The 21,295-nt window shown below is 43.4% G+C and overlaps 1 protein-coding gene across 1 annotated transcript in view; it reads left to right on the top strand.

The window, feature by feature from the left end:
* Positions 1-11,766: 11,766 nt before the first annotated feature.
* ARHGAP18 (Rho GTPase activating protein 18) overlaps positions 11,767-21,295 on the top strand; it is a 198,748-nt gene continuing 189,219 nt past the window's right edge. Inside the window, exon 1 of the mRNA XM_073627256.1 lies at positions 11,767-12,055. Coding sequence (XP_073483357.1) covers positions 11,976-12,055 — 80 coding nt within the window. The 5' untranslated portion in view covers positions 11,767-11,975. The remainder of the gene's footprint in view (positions 12,056-21,295) is intronic.

The following is a 21,295-nucleotide window of genomic DNA, read 5'->3' as shown; positions in this document are numbered from 1 at the left end:
AGTTTTAAAATCCCTGATTCAAACCATTCTATTGTAGCTCTGGCTGTATGTTTAGGGTCGCAGTCCTGCTGGAAGGTGAACCTCTGCCCCAGTCTCAAGTTTTTTGCAGACTCTAACAGGTTTTTTTCTAAGATTGCCCTGTATTTGGCTCTATCCATCTTCCCATCAACTCTGACCAGCTTCCCTGTCCCTGCTGAAGAAAAGCATCCACACAACATGATGCTGCCACCACCATGTTTCACGGTTGGGATGGTGTGATCAGAGTGATGTGCAGTGTTTGTTTTCCGTCACACATAGCGTTTTGCTTTTAGGCCAAAAAGTAAAATTTTGGTCTCATCTGACCAGAGCACCTTCTTCCACATTTGCTGTGTCCCCCACATGGCTTCTCCCAAACTGCAAACGGGACTTCTTATGGCTTTCTCTCAACAATGGCTTTCTTCTTGCCACTCTTCCATAAACGCCAGATTGGTGGAGTGCACGACTAATAGTTGTCCTGTGGACAGATTCTCCCACCTGAGCTGTGGATCTCTGCAGCTCCTCCAGAGTTACCATGGGCCTCTTGGCTGCTTCTCTTATTAACGGTCTCCTTGCCTGGCCAGTCAGTTTAGGTGGACAGCCATGTCTTGGTAGCTTTGCAGTTGTCCCATACTCTTTCCATTTTTGGATGATGGATTGAACAGTGCTCCATGAGATGTTCAAAGCTTGGGATTGTTTTTATAACCTAACCCTGCTTTAAACTTCTCCACAACTTTATCCCTGACCTGACTGGTGTGTTCCTTGTCATCCATTATGCTGTTTGTTCATTAAGATTCTCTAACAAACCTCTGAGGGCTTCACAGAGCAGCTGTATTTTTACTGAGACTAAATTTAAACAGATGGACTCTATTTACTAATTAGGTGACTTCTGAAGGCAATTAGTTCCACTGGATTTTAGTTTGGGGTATCAGAGTAAAGGGGGCTGAATACAAATGCACGCCATACTTTTCAGATATTTATTTTTTAAAAAAAATTAAAACCATTTATAATTTTTCTTCTACTTCACAATTATGTGCCACTTTGTGTTGGTCTATAACATAAAATCCCAATAAAATACATATATGTGTAGCGATACCCCCAGGGGGGCTGCTTTTGTATGTTCAGTCTGTTACTCTGTCTCTCAACCCTAATAACAGCCTCAGCCCCCTCTGGCACACCTGGCAATAGTGTAAGTGCAATGACCAATGAGAAACATGTTATGATAAAACACAGAAATTGTCTTTACTGCAATATTTCTGCGGAAGAATAACGGACAGTATATATTCAAGTAATCAACTAGAGAGTAATAAATGAGATTTAAGAGCAATATAGCTCTCAATCCTATATTTAAGCTGCTTTCAGGGGATTCCAAACCTGAGAATGTCCCCAAGAGCAGAGGCATACTTAAATGGTAAATAAAGCACATAATGACACTTTAAATCGGATTGGTTACCTTTACTCAGGTTGGCCCTATGAGTCCAGGCAGGAGGAGAGCAGAGGAATGACTCCCTTTGTGTCAGACTTCTCTCTTCTGTCCCCTGACACCACAGGCCCAACTTTAAACACTTTATTCAAGTCAACAAGTAATGGCTTAACTTTGTAGATAAACTGTCCCACACACCCAATGCATATGCAGAGCCCTGAATATGTGTGTGCGGATCCGTATGGCACTAGTAGCTTCAGTCCTTTTGAAGAAAAGATAAGATTTGGTGTCTTCAGCTAGCCACTTTCGTTGGTGCACTTAAATTCCTGGATAGCGGGCCCAAACAACATAACTGGCTCAGCTTATCAAGTGAAACAGGCAGGATCCTCCTCAGCAATGTGGGGGGACAATGATGTCTGTATACAGTGTCCCAGAAATGGACAGTCTTATCCCTTACCCCTGTGGCACTACAAGTGTCAGAAAGATGACTACCAGCAATGATGTCTGTATACAGTGTTCATATTCCTTCTATGGTAGTGTCTTTGTTCCCTGAAGATGGGCAAAATGCCCTCTCCCCAAATCCTGTGGTCAAGGCCCAAGCGAACATTCTGGAACAGCAGGCTTTCCTGGTGACCTGACTAGTCACCTCACACTGGAACGGATCAGCGTTGGTGCATGTGCGCCTCGAAATGCACCTGGAATCTCCATCTCTCAGGCTGGATATCCCGATTGGCAGTGAAGGCCTGAATCGCGCAGGGAGATCATCTGAGAGACAGCATCTCTCCTTCAGGTCTGATCTCTTTCACTGCCTCGTGGTCACTGAGAATCTCTTCAGGAATTAAAATGGAGTCTTTTACTTTCCTCCCACAGAGAATGCTGGCCTTGGTAGTTTCAGTCACAATACAGGGCTATGGGGCCGCTCTGTGCTGAAACTTCATATTCCAGAGTCCTTTGCAGCTAGTTCCTGCAGCTTGTTAAATTCTCTCTGATTGGCTCCTGTCACTGCTCCTCTAATTGGTTTTCTTCCTCATATCAATAGGGACACAGGGGAGGCTGCAGCTCTGTGTAAGTCAGCTCATATTACATTAGATTCCCTGAGTCAGTGAAACAGGGAGAAGAAATCTCCGCAGACATGACAGGCAGCTCTCTCCCTCTTTCAGGCTGGAAAGCCTGTGTACATCGTGGTGGCTTTCTTGGCGGGGTCGCAGAAGAAACAAGACACCCGCTACACACTCCCCCCACCAAAGAACCTTTGGTCCTCCAAGGGAAGTAACAGTGCTAACAGTAACAATGCTTTTAGAATACACGGAAACAGGTTCATGTACACAGGAAAATAAACAGTTTGTATTTGCATAAGAACCTGGCAGAGGAACCTCCCACCAATGAGCATAGGAAGGAAGGTTGTCCTGCCTACAGACCACCTTAATTGAAATGACCCAGCTAGATGTGCCAGGGGGTGAGTTAAGGTTGCCTTTCACCAAATCTGTGGTGAGAAGGTCAGGCTCTACAAAAGTCCCTTGAGAGATGAGGATAACTTCTTCGGTGCTGTCACCCAACACATCACAAGTCGGTCTCTTGAAATGATGCTTAACTCTTCGCTTTCTCTGTTCCACTGGCTCAGGCACGGTAGGCCCACTAGCCTCTTCTTCCTGCTTAACTACATCTGCCTCCTGCAGATTAGTTTCTTTCTCTTCTGCTATGGGCCCTTCTTCATCCACTGTGGAAGAGGGAGACACTTCTGACCCTCCTTCTGGCAGTGAGGGTAAGGGATCACATCTGGGGACAGCCACTTCACCAGATCTGTGTTGGTCCTTATGATTAGCAGACTTCCTGTGGACCCTGGCAACTAAGGACACACAATAGCCAGTGTGTCAAAGTCCTGAGGCTTCCCAGCCCTCGATGGGTCACATGACAACTTGATCCGCAGATATCCATTACAATACCCTGAATCTATATATCTTCCAACTTTCGCAGGAGTATGTACGACAAATACCTCTTATAAAAGTCTTGGGTCAGCAAAGTCACCTGAATATCTGAACCAAGAAGGACTCTTGTGTAAATTCCTTCCACCAAGACAGGCACTACAGACAAAGGGCCTACTAACTTGGCAGGAGGTTTGGTGGAAGCATCTGGAAGAGCAGGCTGGCCTGATTGGCTTTGTACTTCTCTTCTCTCACGGCACTTAAAATGTCACTTCCGATGACATTTTGGATGCTGATAGTCATTTCTCACTGAGACAGCATAAACTGCAGGTGTTCTCCATTGTTCCCTTGCAGATTCAGAGAAAATTCTTCTTGAAGGCCCAGGTCTTTTCTCCATCCTTGGGTCACCTCTCTGAGATCCACGCCAGTCTTCTGCCCTTCTAGGTGGACTAGGACATACTCGCTGGTAGTGACCTACACCGCCACAGTTTAGACAGACGTCTTGATTAATTGGCCTCTGGCCAGATGCAGTAGGCGGGTCTAGGGGTACATTCTGCTCCGTAATACCCTTGTTGGACAACTTAGTATGTTTTGCTGCCAACTGGTTCATCACTTCCATCATCTGGGATACCTGCATCTTCAGTGTGGCTATTTCAGACTTTAGATCCAACGGTTCGGTCATCATCTCTCTCAGCTGTGACACCTGAGTCTTGAGAAGTTTGACCTCAGAGTTGTCACCAGCTGCACTGGCCACTCTGACCCCGACAACCGATTCAGACTTTTGACTTTTCTTCTTGTTCTCCAGCATGGCCTCTTCTTCACGCGCAATCCTGATTAGATCTGGATACTTTTCCGATCCGATTCCGGACACTCAGGTCAGGGACCTGGGTGTCATCTTTGACTGTAAGTTGAACCTGCTCCCTCAGGTAAATCAGGTGGTGAGTTCATGTCACTTCTACCTAAGACTCCTGAGGTCGACTTTTCGCTATATCGCAGAATCTGACAAGATCGCCATGGTCAATGCCATTATCAGCAGTCGATTGGACTACTGTAATGCCCTGTATTTGGGTTTGCCTGCTTGTACCATCTACAAGCTCCAGTTGATTCAGAATGCCGCAGCAAGGTTACTGACAGGTGTTGGTCACCGGGACTACATCACTCCATCCCTTAGAGCCCTGCATTGGCTGCCCATGAAAGAACAGGTTCTATTTAAAACCAGATGTTTTATCCATAAGGCACTGCATGGATATGGCCCAGAGTATCTGAAGGAAAAATTTTTCAAGTATGTGCCTACCCGATCCTTGAGATCGGCGAACTTGGCCATACTGAAGATTCCAAAATTTAAATAGAAAACATGCGGAAGGATAACGAGTGAAGTACAAGGAGCTGAATTTTGGAACTCCTTGCCTCTGAAACTGAGACTTCAGAATGACTTTTTGAAATTTCGAAAGAAATTGAAAACTGTACTTTTTGTACAAGCTTTTGGAGTCACCTAATTTTTAATTGGAGTATGATGGACAGACTCCCTGGCTTTTATTCTGTATCTTGCTATGCTGGTTTGTTGGTTCTCTTAAGGTTTTTTAATGTCAATGTCCTTTTGTTTTTGTGTATCGAGGCCTTCGGGTAAGACTGGGTAGGTTAAGCATTTTAATAAATAAATAAATACTTCAGGATGCAACCATCTTGCCTGGTTCTCAGCAGGATGGTGATGGGATCCAAACCCTTCTTCAGTAGGATTTGATGCAGTATCTTATCCAAACACCTCACATAGTCGGATAACTTTCCCCCTGCATTCTGGTAAATTTGCTCAAACTGGTACATGAGGTCAGAAGCTTTTTCAGTACACCCAAACACATCCTACAGAATGTTCAGGTAGTCTTGAACTACGCAATCTTTCTTACTGAGCTTCAGATTGTGGATAGCTTCTGAGGCAGTGCCCCTTAGACTCTCTATAATTCTCTGCTCCTTGTGAGGAATTCATCCAGGGCTTGCGTGGCCTGGTCCAGCCACTCTTCAAAGTTCAGAGAAGGTCCTGAGTTTCTGATACCCTCTCTCAGAATACTTTGGAGTATCCCTTTGGCACTTTGCCACAAAGTCTCCCAAGGCAGTGAAGAACTCTAGTCCAATCGTGGCCAGGGATGTCACGGAAGGGACTTCTTCTCTCATGGCCTCAGCTTGACTAGAACTTGCTGGAGACAGGTCTGGCGTACTTGGCTGAATTAAACGAGACTCAGCCTTGTCAGCCAACTGTACACTGGTTCCCTGGATACTGTCAGGGATCCCTAGCTTCCATTCTAGTAGTGCATAGGTGCGAGAGGTCTCTTGGTTTGGTCTGACATCAATCAACCACGTCTTCTGGTCTGGAATCAATGCCTTCACCTCTTGGCTGATTTGTTCTTCAGTCCAGGCCTCTCCTGGGAGTTTAATCACTACGCTTGACTCCAGGCGGGTGCCTTCACCGCGACACCACTGTGCCGTAGTAGTCCATCTTGGCACTTGTAGAGGTGCTGTCTTCAGGAGTTGATTGCAGAGTAACGGTATTATCACTGACGACACCCCCACATGTAGCAATACCACTGAAAGGAGCTACTTTTGTATGTTCAGTCTGTTACTCTGCCTATCAACCCTAAGAATGGCCTCACCCCCCTCTGGCACACCTGGCAATAGTGTAAGTGCAATGACCAATAAGAAACACACACGTTATGATAAAACACAGAAATTTACTTCAGAATGACTTTTTGAAATTTCGAAAGAAATTGAAAACCGTACTTTTTGTACAAGCTTTTGGAGTCACCTAATTTTTAATTGGAGTATGATGGACAGACTCCCTGGCTTTTATTCTGTATCTTGCTATGCTGGTTTGTTGGTTCTCTTAAGGTTTTTTAATGTCAATGTCCTTTTGTTTTTGTGTATCGAGGCCTTCGGGTAAGACTGGGTAGGTTAAGCATTTTAATAAATAAATAAATACTTCAGGATGCAACCATCTTGCCTGGTTCTCAGCAGGATGGTGATGGGATCCAAACCCTTCTTCAGTAGAATTTGATGCAGTATCTTATCCAAACACCTCACATAGTCGGATAACTTTCCCCCTGCATTCTGGTAAATTTGCTCAAACTGGTACATGAGGTCAGAAGCTTTTTCAGTACACCCAAACACATCCTACAGAATGTTCAGGTAGTCTTGAACTACGCAATCTTTCTTACTGAGCTTCAGATTGTGGATAGCTTCTGAGGCAGTGCCCCTTAGACTCTCTATAATTCTCTGCTCCTTGTGAGGAATTCATCCAGGGCTTGCGTGGCCTGGTCCAGCCACTCTTCAAAGTTCAGAGAAGGTCCTGAGTTTCTGATACCCTCTCTCAGAATACTTTGGAGTATCCCTTTGGCACTTTGCCACAAAGTCTCCCAAGGCAGTGAAGAACTCTAGTCCAATCGTGGCCAGGGATGTCACGGAAGGGACTTCTTCTCTCATGGCCTCAGCTTGACTAGAACTTGCTGGAGACAGGTCTGGCGTACTTGGCTGAATTAAACGAGACTCAGCCTTGTCAGCCAACTGTACACTGGTTCCCTGGATACTGTCAGGGATCCCTAGCTTCCATTCTAGTAGTGCATAGGTGCGAGAGGTCTCTTGGTTTGGTCTGACATCAATCAACCACGTCTTCTGGTCTGGAATCAATGCCTTCACCTCTTGGCTGATTTGTTCTTCAGTCCAGGCCTCTCCTGGGAGTTTAATCACTACGCTTGACTCCAGGCGGGCGCCTTCACCGCGACACCACTGTGCCGTAGTAGTCCATCTTGGCACTTGTAGAGGTGCTGTCTTCAGGAGTTGATTGCAGAGTAACGGTATTATCCCTGACGACACCCCCACATGTAGCAATACCACTGAAAGGAGCTACTTTTGTATGTTCAGTCTGTTACTCTGCCTATCAACCCTAAGAATGGCCTCAGCCCCCTCTGGCACACCTGGCAATAGTGTAAGTGCAATGACCAATAAGAAACACACACGTTATGATAAAACACAGAAATTTACTACAATATTTCTGTGGTAGAATAACAGACAGTAACAGTATACAGTGGAGTGGAAGAGGACTCCAGTGGCAACTGTGGCAACTTGTGAAGCTCTGGTGAACTCCATGCCCAAGAGGGTTAAGGCAGTGCTGGAAAATAATGGTGGCCACACAAAATATTGACACTTTGGGCCCAATTTGGACATTTTCACTTAGGGGTGTAGTCACTTTTGTTGCCAGCGGTTTAGACATTAATGGCTGTGTGTTGAGTTATTTTGAGGGGACAGAAAATTTACACTGTTATACAAGCTGTACACTCACTACTTTACATTGTAGCAAAGTGCTGTTTCTGCAGTGTTGTCACATGAAAAGATATAATAAATTATTTACGAAAATGTGAGGGGTGTACACACTTTTGTGAGATACTGTAACCCAGAAATTTAACCTGTTGACGATGGAGGTCGCACTTTTCCAACTTACAAAACAGGTTATTATCTCTCAACCTCTGTAGCACACGGGAGACATCTGTGGCCAGGCGGCGCAGCTCTCGTTGCGGGAGGGCGTCATATGACGTCCTCGCTTTCTTAGGCCACCAGGGGGCGCGCGCGCGCCGCCGCTGGTGATCGCGCGCGCCGTGTCACTAGGCACCCGGTGCGCGTGCCCGGCGGCCGCGATGTCTGCCGGGCACCCGCGATTACCGCTATCACAGCAGGACCGTGGATCTGTGTGTAAACACACAGATCCATGGTCCTGTCAGAGGAGAGGAGACTGATGGTATGTTCCCAGTACAGCGGGACACCGATCGGTCTCCTCCCCTAGTGAGTCCCCGCCCCCTACAGTTAGAATCACTCCCTAGCAACACAGTTAACCCCTCGATCACCACCTAGTGTTAACCCCTTCCCTGCCTGTCACATTTATACAGTAATCAATGCATTTTTATAGCACGGATCGCTGTATAAATGTGAATGGTCCCAAATATGTGTCAAAAGTGTCCGATGTGTCCGCCATAATGTCGCAGTCACGATAAAAATCACAGATCGCCGCCATTACTAGTAAAAAAATTTAAAAAAATAAAAATGTTATAAAACTATCCCCTATTTTGTAGACGCTATAACTTTTGCGCAAACCAATCTATATACGCTTATTGCGATTTTTTTTTTACCAAAAATATGTACAAGAATACATATCGGCCTAAACTGAGAAAAAATTTGTTTTAAAGAAAAAAAAATTGGATATTTATTATCGCAAAAGGTAAAAATTATTGTGTTTTTTTTAAAACTTGTCACTCTTCTTTTGTTTATAGCGCAAAAAATAAAAACCGCAGAGGTGATCAAATACCACTAAAAGAAAGCTCTATTTGTGGGGAAAAAATGATAACAATTTCATCTGGGTACAGTGTTGTATGACCGCGCAATTGTCATTCAAAGTGCGACAGCGCTGAAAGCTGAAAAATGGCTTGGGCAGGAAGGGGGAGAAAATGCCCAGTATTGAGGTGGTTAAACACAGTTTTTCATTTGTGACCCTCCTTTAACCTCACAAGATTGTATTCCCCTCTCAAATCGAGCTCCATGAAAACCGTTGCTCCTTTGAGGGGGTGAAATAATTCTGTAATCAATGGAATTGGATAAGCGTTCTTAATCGTGAAGCGATTGAGACCTTGGTTCTTTTTCACACAGAAGAAGCCAGCACCGGCAGGAGACGAGGATTTGCGGATGAACCCTCGAGAAAGTGAATCGGCAACATAGTCCTCCATGGCTTTATCCTCTGAGACAGACAAAGGGTAAACACGGCCACGAGCAGGTTGAAGGTCAATTGCACAATCATACGACCGGTGTGGAGGCAAACTACCGGCTTGACCTTTGTCAAAGACATCGCTACATTTGTGGTACTTTTCTGACAAGGAGGGGAGTGAAGAGGTGCACAAGACCTTAACCACTCTCTGAAAACATGTTTTACTGCATTGTGGCGACCAGGAAAGAACCTCAGCATGAAGCAAATCAAAAGAGGGGATATGCCTCTGTAACAAAGGATAACCAATGACCACAGGGTAATGAGGTGAGGAAATTATTTTAAATTGGATTATCTCTGGATAAGAGCCCCTATGGCCATGGTCAATGGAGCAGTCTCATGAGTCACATGGGCAGGCTGTAAAGGTCTCCTATCAATAGCCTCAATGGCAAGTGGAGTGGCACGAAGCTGCAGCAGAATCGAGTGCTTAGAGACAAAGGCACTATCTATGAACAGGCTTGCAGCCCCAGAGTTGATTAGAGCCTGTGTATTGATGGACGACTCAGATCAAGAAAGGGTAACCAGCACTAGAGGCTTATCCTTCAGGATAACTGGGAATGCAAACACCACCTAAGGTTTGTCCCCTACAGAATCTCAAGGTGCGGGTGTTTCCTGGACAGGTAGGACAAGACTTCAAAAAGTGACCTGCCTGGCCACAATAAAGGCACAATCTCTCCCTCCTCCTAAAGGCCCTCTCCTCCGCAGAGAGACGTGTGAAGCCCAACTACATAGGTTCTAATTCACTGGTGGACTCTGTACCAGGATGCATGGGAGGTGAGGGAGCTAAGGGTGGGACTACAAAGCTTGGAGACAAATGTACAGGAGGCTTCCACAAGCGCTCCTTAAAGGAAGGTCTCTCTCTGAGTCTGGAGTCAATGAGAATGGCAAACGTGATTAACTATCTCATCTTTAATGTTATCTGAGAGACCATGAGAAAAAGCAGCCTCATTGTTCCAAGCAACCTCTGCTGCCAGAGTACAGAATGCAATGGCATAATCGGCAACAGTTCTCATACTCTGTTTGATGGACATGAGGCTCTTGGCAGAAGAAGTGGAGTGAGCGGGAATGTCAAATACCCTTTTCAAAGACGCCACAAACTCAAGGTAACTCAGGACAATGGGTTTTTGCATCTCCCATAAAGGGTTTGCTCAGACCAAGGCTCTATCAGAAAGTAAAGAAATAATGAAGCCTACTTTGCTTCTGTCAATGGGGAACGCCTGGGGCAGCATCTCAAAGTATATCCCAACCTGGTTCAGAAACCCTCTGCATTGAACTGGATCGCCCCCAAATTGCTGGGGAAGCAGAGCGGAACCAGACATACCTCTTATGCCCCGTACATACGGTCGGATTTTCCGATCGAAAATGTCCGATCGGAGCGTGTTGTCGGAAATTCCGACCGTGTGTGGGCTCCATCGGACATTTTCCATCAGATTTTCCGACACACAAAGTTTGAGAGCAGGCTATAAAATTTTCCGACAACAAAATCCGTTGTCGGAAATTCCGATCGTGTGTACACAAATCCGACGGACAAAGTGCCACGCATGCTCAGAATAAATAAAGAGATGAAAGCTATTGGCCACTGCCCCGTTTATAGTCCCGACGTACGTGTTTTACGTCACCGCGTTTAGAACGATCGGATTTTCCGACAACTTTGTGTGACTGTGTGTATGCAAGACAAGTTTGAGCCAACATCTGTCAGAAAAAATCCTAGGATTTTGTTGTCAGAATGCCCGAACAAAGTCCGACCGTGTGTACGGGGCATTACAGTGGTAATATTTGAGGCGGGTGGCTGCACAGACTGGAGCAGCAGCAGGGATGGCCTGCAACACAGGTTGTACAGCCAGAGTGGGAGGATCCAGGTGAGCAGTGTGGATCAGGAGCATCTGTAAGGCTATGGCAAACTGGCTGTAGGCTGGACTGACAAGTAGGAAAGGATCACGAGGTGAGCCACTGTGGAATGATGAGTGCTGAGAATTATCCAACAGCTGAGCAGCCTGAGCACAAAGAAGGGAGCTGCCGAGAGCCCAGCTCTGACACAATTTCAATGTATCATTTGGGATAATTATTATTTGTTGGATTAGATACTTTTTAACATAGTTAGCGCTTATTTAGTTTGTTCCCAAACAATAGGAGTGCTGGGTTATACACTTACAGTTTTTATGCTTGCGAAAACTCTTGTTGCCGGCAGCGCAGTATAATTCCACCTTAAGATCTGAGAAAAAAAAAGGGTTGTTTTCATCAAATCAGTCACAGACTCTGGAGCCCTTCCACTTTACAATCCCTTTAACAATGATATCTGCTTTACATTGCAGAGTTTTTATTTTACTTCTCCATGAAGAATAGGGCATCTTACAAAAACAATATAGTAAAAATACATGCAGTGTACAAACCAGAAGCAAATAATTGTCTTGTTTCAGTCTAGTGTATTGCCCGAAATATTTAGAGCACTTTGAACTACGTCGTAATGAAAAAGAAAAGTTTTTTGTGTTCACATAACAGTTTTGGACAGGAATGCTTTAAATGTATTGATCTGTTGAGCAAAGATCAGTTTAAAGGTAAACTGTTTGTTAATGAGTATCTGTAGAAAAATGATGAAATGGTTTCCTCTTTGCTATTGGCTTACAAATGTGGCTCAGGTAGAAGCGTACAGTAAATCTTTGGAAAGAATGTAGGTGGGAAAAGGACATTTTGGTTGGCTGGTCTGATATGACCTAAGGATGATTTATCAGATCATGGAGGAAACAGGAAATAGGAAATTGATCATCCTGCAGTATTGGAGACGATATTCACATCTAAAGGTCTGAAAGAATTCACCTCCTCATCAATGCACACAAACAGTAAGCAATTTGTATGGATCACAATGGATTCTATAGTGACTAAAATTGTTTTGAACATGCAAATAAGGTGAGTCTAATGATTTTACCCTTTTAAGTAACTAAAAGCTCTCAGATCTGTAGAAATTTAGACCACTCCAAGAATAACAGTCACTGCAATACTTCAAGCTGGGATCTATCACAGGCAGATTTTAAAACTGAACTCCAGCCAAAGACATCTATAGAAATACAAAAATACCTCTTGTGAGGTGTGTTAAATGCTCACCTCAGTTCTGTGTATTGGATAATTCATTGATTTGTACCCGTCAGATAATACAGCCAGCTCTATACCTTTGAGGCTCTGGCTATGCGTTTTTTTTCTCTAGAAATAACAAACATGTTATACTTACCTGCTCTGTTGCAGTGGATTTGCAGAGAGCAGCCCCAATCCTCCTCTTCTCAGGTACCTCTTCGGTGCTCCTGGCCCCTCCCTCCTGTTGAGTGCCCCCACAGAAAGCAGCTTGCTATGGAGGCACTGAGTCTTGTCACAGCTCCCTGTGCCCATTCAGACAGGGAGCCCAGGCCCGTCCCTGCCCCCTCTCTCTCCTAATTGGCTGACTGACTTTGATTGACTGCAGCGGGAGCCAATGGCACCGCTGCTGTGTCTCAGCCAATCAGGAGGGAGAGTCTCGGACGGCCGAGACACTCGTGGACATCACTGGACAGAGAGGGGGCTCAGGTAAGTATTAGGGAGGTTGGGGGCTGCTGCACACAGAAGGTTTTTTCTCTTGATTGCTTATTTTTTACAGTGTTGCATATCTTTTATTTTCACAGTTTCACAAAAAGGCACAACTTAAAATTTACAAATATTTGTTATTTATTGACTCAGTACCATTTTAGCTATTATATAGTGTAGGAATTTAGCAGTAGTTTTGTAAGTTTTGCTGTGCTTGTGTGCGCTACTCATGATTTTCGTGTATTTTTACTGAAAATATAGTTTTGACAAACATTTGCGCATTTGGTCATGTGCTTTTAGAAAATGTATAGTTTACGTTCGCAAACTCTGAAAGCTGTAACTCTGAAAGCTTTTAGAGGCGGGGTTCAGTGGTGTGACTCACCAGTTGGGCGGGGCTGTGAGTGATGGGCCGGAGAGCTGGCAGAGGTGATCCGAGTTCCAGGCTGTGCTTTCAGCACTGGACAGAGCGGAGAAGCCGCTGGGATGCAGCCTCCTCCATGGAAAAGTGAGTGGGGAGAATAAGCTGGAGGGGATAGGCTGGAGAGGAGGTGATAGGAGCAGAGGGGAGAAGTATCTGGCCTCTGTACTGGGGGTCATAGAGCTGAGGGGATCTGATTGTGGAAGAAGTCACCTGACTGTCTGATGTGACAGTCCCACATGGAACTGTGTGTTTATTCTTATATGTAGAATATGAGCCACACCCGTGTCTGCTTACTACCCTAGCCTGTCTATATACTACCATAGCCTGTCCATATACTACCCTAGACTGTCCGCATACTATGCTAGCTTGTCCATATACTACCTTAGCCTGTCCATATACTACCCTAGCCTGTCTACATACTACCCTTGCCTGTCCGTATACTACCCTAGCCTGTCTGAATACTACCCGAGCCTGTCTATATACTACCCTAGCCTGTCTATATACTACCTTAGCCTGTCCATATACTACCCTAGCCTGCCCATATACTACCCTAGCCTGTCCATATACTACCCTAGCCTGTCTTTATACTACCCTAGTCTGTCCGTATACTGCCCTAGCCTGTCCGTATACTACCCTAGCCTGTCCATATACTACCCTAGCCTGGTTCCCCAGCTCTTCCTAACCTGTATGTTTTGAAAAAAGTGCCTCAATCATCAGGGGCAGACTGGGCTGGGGGGCAGGGGGGCAATTTCCCCCCAGGCTGATCTGATTCTCCTCAGAAAAAGCCGCCCCAGCAGCAGTTCCACTGTCACAGTCAGGGCCGGCGCTACCTATATGCAAGGTAGGCGCTGGCCTAGAGAGCACACATCAGTTGGGGGCGCCGCCCGCCACCCCCCCAGGCAGAAGGGCTGCTGGGTGCAGGCTATCTGCGCGTTTTTCTGGGACACGTGGCTCCCAGCCCCACCACTGCCTCTTCAAAACGCCACCAGAGCCTCTCCGGGGCGTGTTGCTAGGTATTTAGAGGCGGGGTTCAGTGGTGTGACTCACCAGTTGGGTGGGGCTGTGAGTGATGGGGCGGAGAGCTTGCAGAGGTGATCCAAGTTTCGGGCTGTGCTTTCAGCGCCGGACAGAGCGGAGAAGCCACTGGGATGCAGCCTCCTCCATGGAAAAGTGAGTGGGGAGAATAGGCTGGAGGGGATAGGCTGGAGGGGAGGTGATAGGAGCAGAGGGGAGAAGTATCTGAGCTATGTACTGGGGGTCATAGGGCTGAGGGGATCTGATTGGTGGAAGAAGTCACTTGACTGTCTGATGTGACAGTCCCACATGGAAATCTGTGTTTATTCTTATATGTAGAATATGAGCCACACCCATGTCTGCTTACTACCCTAGCCTGTCTATATACTACCCTAGCCTGTCTGTATACCACCCTAGTCTAGCAAACGGCTTGCTATTGGGGGCACTGGTCAAGGGGGGGAGCCAGGATCAATGGCGGGGGACCCGAAAAGAAGAAGATTGGGGCTGTTCTGTGCAAAACCACTGAGGGCAGGTAAGTATGACATGATTTTTTTTTTTTGTTTTTAAGAGGCAGAACCTTTATATGTCATACACCCTGCCACTTTGGCTTTTAAAGTGGTGCTTATTTGATGCAATGCACATTTTATGTTCGCAATGCCATTCTTATTGTTATATTATTTTACATATTTTGGGTATATCGAATTGAAGGCTGTAGCGATATTGCATGTTGCATTAATATTTTTGGGGTAATGTATGTCTGTTGCACTGAGTTAGGTGATTATAAACTGCCATCCTTGCAGGCTTACAGACACAACAGGCCATTATATGGCTAGGGCAAGTCATCAAACGAAATTGGATGCTACAAAGTGCTGTAATTGCATACATTCTGGTAAGAGATACCTGATAAAAGGTTATTACCATCGTCATCGTTTCCATTTCCTCTGTGAACGGGTGCATGCAGGCCGGCCGGCTGATTTATACTACATGCTGTTGTATTTGTGCTTTCTAGTAAGTGCGCTACTTTTACTTTTTTTTCAATAAACTGTGTAAGCGGATTCACACTATGGAGGATGTGTTTTTTATTCCCCTGGGTTCCCATTGCTGAGGTATTTGGCCTGGTTGTCGGTGAGTCCTGGGTGATCCTCCCTCTATGCTGAGATCGATGGTGGTGTCCCCACTGAGTGGATTTCGGGCATAAGCTTCATATTGCTTACCTCTGGTAAACATATATCTGCATAGGTGGTGGATTCCTCTCACAAGATATTTCTATTCACTTAAGTTTTTCAGTCACTGTTGGTGGAATTAATTTCAATAAGGACTGTGGATATCCTACACAACTTTTTAAGTCACGGACTTTATCTTTTTTGTCACTTTTTTATATTTATATTTATTTTCAATTAATTTTTTTTTTTGTAGTACATTTTTTGATTATTCACTTATCACACAATATTGGGCTGTATTTGATATATTATGTGGATTATATCACAATATTTATATTATTTAAGTATCTACTCAATACTTATTTCACTAGCGCGGTTCTTTTATTAATTGTATTACCATTGCAATACAGATTACTGTGTTTATCTGCTTAAATGTCCTTGTGGGCTCACATACAGTATGTTGGCAAAATACTAGGTCCTTTCCAATCCACTGAAGTGGCATCAGATGAGCACTAGGAAAAATGACATAGGGTCCTTCACAAGGGCTTTGTCAGCTCTGTTCAGCAGGGGATTCGTGAGCAGATTACCTGTTGAATCAGAGCTGAATAGGACAGATGTCAGTTTTGTGACATCCATGCCCTTTCAGTTTCTGTCCACATTTTGACAGCTGACTATCAAAAAGCATTTTTTTGGATAATGGCCGAATACTGATAATGCTTACTGTTCTGACCAGCACTATGAATCTTTCTTACTCTCCTTGATCTGATTACAGCTGACTTTATATATCTTCCTGGTCACTAGCTCTTTATGTTGTCTGTCGGTATATGATTCATGCAGATTTATAGCACTGCTCACTGCATATTACTTAGAATATGACTGTGATCACTTCTGTATTCACTCATGCTTAATCGTACTTATTTTCATTCTTATTTATATTTTAGGCTGCTCTGAGTATGACAGGCATACATTTATGGTCTTTATCTTTTCCCCCCCCTTTTTTTTCTCTTTTTGCCAATTTAACCTTTTTTCTCATTTTGCCCTTTTTGATGCCTCTTAATTTTGTAAGGGACATTATAGTACAATGTACAAATGTTCATATCTTTGATATAATGTCTTTGTTGATGCCGATAGTGGGCATTCATACTTGTCCAGCAACTCTTTGGAAGTAAAGCTGCATCACCCTAAACCCGAAGCTCATCCTATTTGGTATGAGTGTAAACAAACAATACCCCCACAAATGGCCTATTTTTGGAAAGTAGACAGTCCAAGGTATTTAGTAAGAGGCATGACAAGTTTTTTGAAGTTGTAATTTTTTTGTCACAATTCTTTGGAAAATTAGGAAATTAAATTTGTATTTTTACATATTGACACCAGTGCAGTACAGTGTCATCATATGACTGGTGTGGCGGTGATGAGGGATACTGACTGGTGACAGTATGTAAAAAAAAAAAATCATTTTTTATTCAATTCTTGAAACATTTCTTTTCTTCTTTTTAAAGATTTTTTTTTTACATCCTGTCATCAGAGACACTGTAGTACTCTGGGGGAGTGATCAGGGAATTTTTTTACACTATTATTGCTTATAACAGTACCATGCCCAGCCCAAGTACCATGAGTTAGCTGTGGGCCATTTGTAACATTACAATAAGTAATAAAATGCAGTAATGAATGGAAGTTATGCATGACTGTTTTGTTTACATTGAAATCCTGTGATCGCGATGACCAATCAGGCTGGGTACCAAGTACCATGATCTGCCATGTCCAGTGTCACGGGATTGCGCCACTGCATGCCCCAGGGGTGCCAGTATGTCGCCGAGCCTGCAGCTACCACTCTGCTGTAGTAAATGTACGGAGCCAGAGCGGCAAGTGGTTAAAGTTGAACTAAAACATAGCTCCCAAATTTCTGTTCCTGATTTGGTACAAGGTCCCTCTGTCCCTCTTTCCTCCTCATTTGTCCCTCATTTTGGTCTGATCTATATAGTTATATATACAATGCACTATTTATCTTTCAAAAAGTGTTTCACGGTGCTAAACCTTTCATCCTATAACTAAATTGATGCTTTTGTAAATTCCAAAATACAGTACACTAATAAGGAATAGTAGTGGTAAAAAAAAAACACTTGTGGGTTTAACTATTTTTTTTTTTTTAATAATTTTACTTTAAGGGGGCATGGCGGGGGTATGTCCTATGCCTACATACTTTTGCTAGTAAGTGTCCCATTTCAGAAAGTTGGGGGTATGCTAAAGGTAAAACTTTTTTCTTTTCATTTTTAATAGCACAACCCCTGTTAAGTTTTTTTGCCATCTGTGTCCCAATGGGGAGATTTCCCTTCACATCCTGTTAGAAGATTTCCTCTATATTACTGTCCTGGTGACAGTCCTAAATTTAAGATTTTTTTTTCAGTTTGATAACGGTAAACAGAACAAATAGGGAGGGTGAATCGCTCTTATGGGGGCACAGACAACAATACAAACTGACAGGTGTTTTAATTCCTCTCAACTCTATCCATAATTTTAAATAAAAGAAGGTTTTGCATTTATTTATAATTTAGGCTTGCACAGAAATGTAAATCTTGCTAGGAAATTCCCAAAGCTGGTGGCCTGGTTTGTGCTATAGAAGGAAGACTGAGATTCCCTGGCTAACCCTTTACAATTTTATTTAGTGAATAAGAAGTTGGGCCTAATGCCAGTGACTCCTCTGTGGAAGTCTTACTGAGAACACAAAATAGTAAGCATAGGTAAATTCTGTTAAGACAATGTCACCAACAAGTGCGATGAATGGAGGCCAAAGATGGGCTGCAGCTAAGCATGGGATTGCATTTTTTAGGTATGTTGAGAAAGATACCAGTATCCTACACCATTTGTATCCATCTGTGAAAGAACAGGACTCTTGGGGAAGAGGATGATGTTACTGATGTCAGGGGTTGTATGATTTACAGCTTTGAATTGTTAGCTCACAAAGGTTGAAGGGGACAAAGGACTACCAGCCCGTGGTGCTCTTTATCTGTAAATACAATGGGCAGTTCTGCCTCTTATTCTATAAATGTATGGCCAGGACTACAATAAATCTAACACAGGAGAAGACAGCAATGACAAGGAGGAAATAAGCAATCCTTTATTAGATATAAACATTAAAGCATATAGTTAGTAAGGTTAAATAAAGACACCAGTCCATCCAATTCAACCTAAGTGAGTGTCTACACCCAACCACAAAAAATATAATATATTGCAGCTTACCAATCCTAAGGTGTGATGTTGGCATTTGCTTTATTTTTTAGGTTAAATAAATTTCCTGCAAGTATAGAAAAATACCTGTTGATCCTTTCTGAAAACTTGTGTCCTTATAACTTCTTGTATAATTACAATCTCAAACAATTCTGTCTTCCCAGGTTTCTTTTGTGAATTGTGACAACTCCCCCTAAGTAATGGGAAAGAAGGGGAGATGTTGTAGTCCAAATAAGAAAAGAAACCTTGGATGACAACAATGCAACAGATACAGTACAGAGAGTAGGCAGTGTCATCATAGGACAGGAATTGTGTATTTGGCAAAATCCCTAGTTGAAAAAAGGGGGAAAAAGGTCTGAACGGGGAAATAATGTAGCCACCACAGCTAAGGACTTATATGCTGCAATATATCTTTTTTTTTTACTATTTTTCAGAAAATTATGTCTAGGTGCAGATAGTAATGATATGTTGTACTGTGAGCAATGCATAAGGAGTGTAAAGTCTGAAACCTATAAATGGCATCTAAGGTGGTGCATTTTTCCTGAGTTTTAATAAAGTGTCATTTAGAAACAACCTGGAGTACTGGATTTTCCCATTATAGTAAATATATGTGTTTTATCAATTTTTTGTGAAAGCTGAGTTATGTGTTGCTGTTAAAGAATTATATCATTACACCCCATGGTACATCTCCCTCAGTACTTTATCCTATTTCCACCGATGAATGTATGAATAGAAACACTGCAATCTATTTTGCTATACTTCAATACATAAAAAATGTACATAACACATTAACACTGCTAATTTTGCTTCATACTGTACATTATGTATATTATTGGTGATGTTGATAACAAAAAAATTTGTGATTCAACCACCAGAGGGCAGTCTAAGTACATGAAAAGTCGATTGCATACCGATAGTTCAAAAAAAATTTGATTTAATGTCCATTTATCATTATATGTATATGCAGTATCTCACAAAAGTGAGTACACCCCTCACATTTTTGTAAATATTTTATTATATATTTTCATGTGTATATCTTTTCATGTGACAACACTGAAGAAATGACACTTTGCTACAATGTAAAATAATGAGTGTACAGCTTGTATAACAGTGTAAATTTGCTGCCCCTTCAAAATAACTCAACACACAGCCATTAATGTCTAAACCACTAGCAACAAAAGTGAGTACACCCCTAAGTGAAAATGTCCAAATTGGGCCTGAAGTGTCAATATTTTGTGTTGGCCACCATTATTTACCAGCACTGCCTTAACCCTCTTGGGCATGGAGTTCACCAGAGCTTCACAGGTTGCCACTGGAGTCCTCTTCCACTCCTCCATGATGAGATCACGGAGCTGGTGGAGATTAGAGACCTTGCGCTCCTCCACCTTCTGTTTGAGGATGCTCCACTGATGCTCAATAGGGTTTAGGTCTGGAGACATGCTTGGCCAATTCACCACCTTTACCCTCAGCTTCTTTAGGAAGGCAGTGGTCATCTTGGAGGTGTGTTTGGGGTTGTTATGTTGAAATACTGCCCTGTGGCTCAGTCTCTGAAGGGAGGGGATTATGCTTTGCTTCAGTATGAAACAGTACATGTTGGCATTCATGGTTCCCTCAATGCACTCGTGCAACCCCAGACCACGACACCTCCACCACAATGCTTGACTGTAGGCAAGACACACTTGTCTTTATACTCCTCACCTTGTTGCCTCCACACACATGCTTGAAACCATCTGAACCAAATAAGTTTTTCTTGGTCTCACCAGGCCACAGGACATGGTTCCAGTAATACAGGTCCTTAGTCTGCTTGTCTTCAGCAAACTGTTTGTGGGCTTTCTTGTGCATCATCTTTAGAAGAGGTTTCCTTCTAGGGCGACAGCCATGCAGACCAATTTGATGCAGTGTGCGGCTTATGGTCAGAGCACTGACAGGCTGACCCCCCACCCCTTCAACCTTTGCATCAATGCTGGCAGCACTCATACGTCTATTTCCCAAAGACAACCTCTGGATATGACGCTGAGCACGTGCACTCAACTTCTTTGGTTGACCATGGTGGGGCCTGTTCGGAGTGGAACCTGTCCTGTTAAACTGCTGTATGGTCTTGGCCACCGTGATGCAGCTCAGTTTCAGATTCTTGGCAATCTTCTTATAGCCTTGGCCATCTTTATGTACAGCAACAATTCTTTTTTTCAGATCCTCAGAGAGTTCTTTGCCATGAGGTATCATGTTGAACCTCCAGTTACCAGTATGAGAGAGTGAGAGCAATAACGCCAAATTTAACACACCTACTCCCCATTCACACCTGAGACCTTGTAGCACTAATGAGTCACATGACACCGGGGAGGGAAAATGGTTAATTGGGCACAATTTGGACATTTTCACTTAGGGGCGTACTGACTTTTGTTGCCAGCGGTTTAGACATTAATAGCTGTGTTTTGAGTTGTTTTGAAGGGACAGCAAATTTACACTGTTATACAAGCTGTACACTCACTACTTTACATTGTAGCAAAGTGTCATTTCTTCAGTGTCACATGAAAAGGTATAATAAAATATTTACAAAAATTTGAGGGGTGTACTCACATTTGTGAGATACTGTATGTTTTGGCCTTTTTTAGTAAAGGTTAAAAAAAACACCATATGGTAGCTTGGTCTAATTATTAAGGTGATCTCTGCAGGTTCTTTCATTTTTTGGCATATTTCAAGAAAAAAATTTAAATAAGCAAAGGGAATTTTGCAGATAGATGTGCCAAGTCATAAAACTTTTCCGTACATTTTTCT

This window comes from Aquarana catesbeiana, linkage group LG04 (assembly GCF_042186555.1).
Source record: "Aquarana catesbeiana isolate 2022-GZ linkage group LG04, ASM4218655v1, whole genome shotgun sequence".
Lineage (NCBI taxonomy): Eukaryota > Metazoa > Chordata > Amphibia > Anura > Ranidae > Aquarana > Aquarana catesbeiana.
The sequence above is the reverse complement of the archived record's forward strand: the minus strand, read 5'-3'. Positions and strand labels throughout refer to the sequence as shown.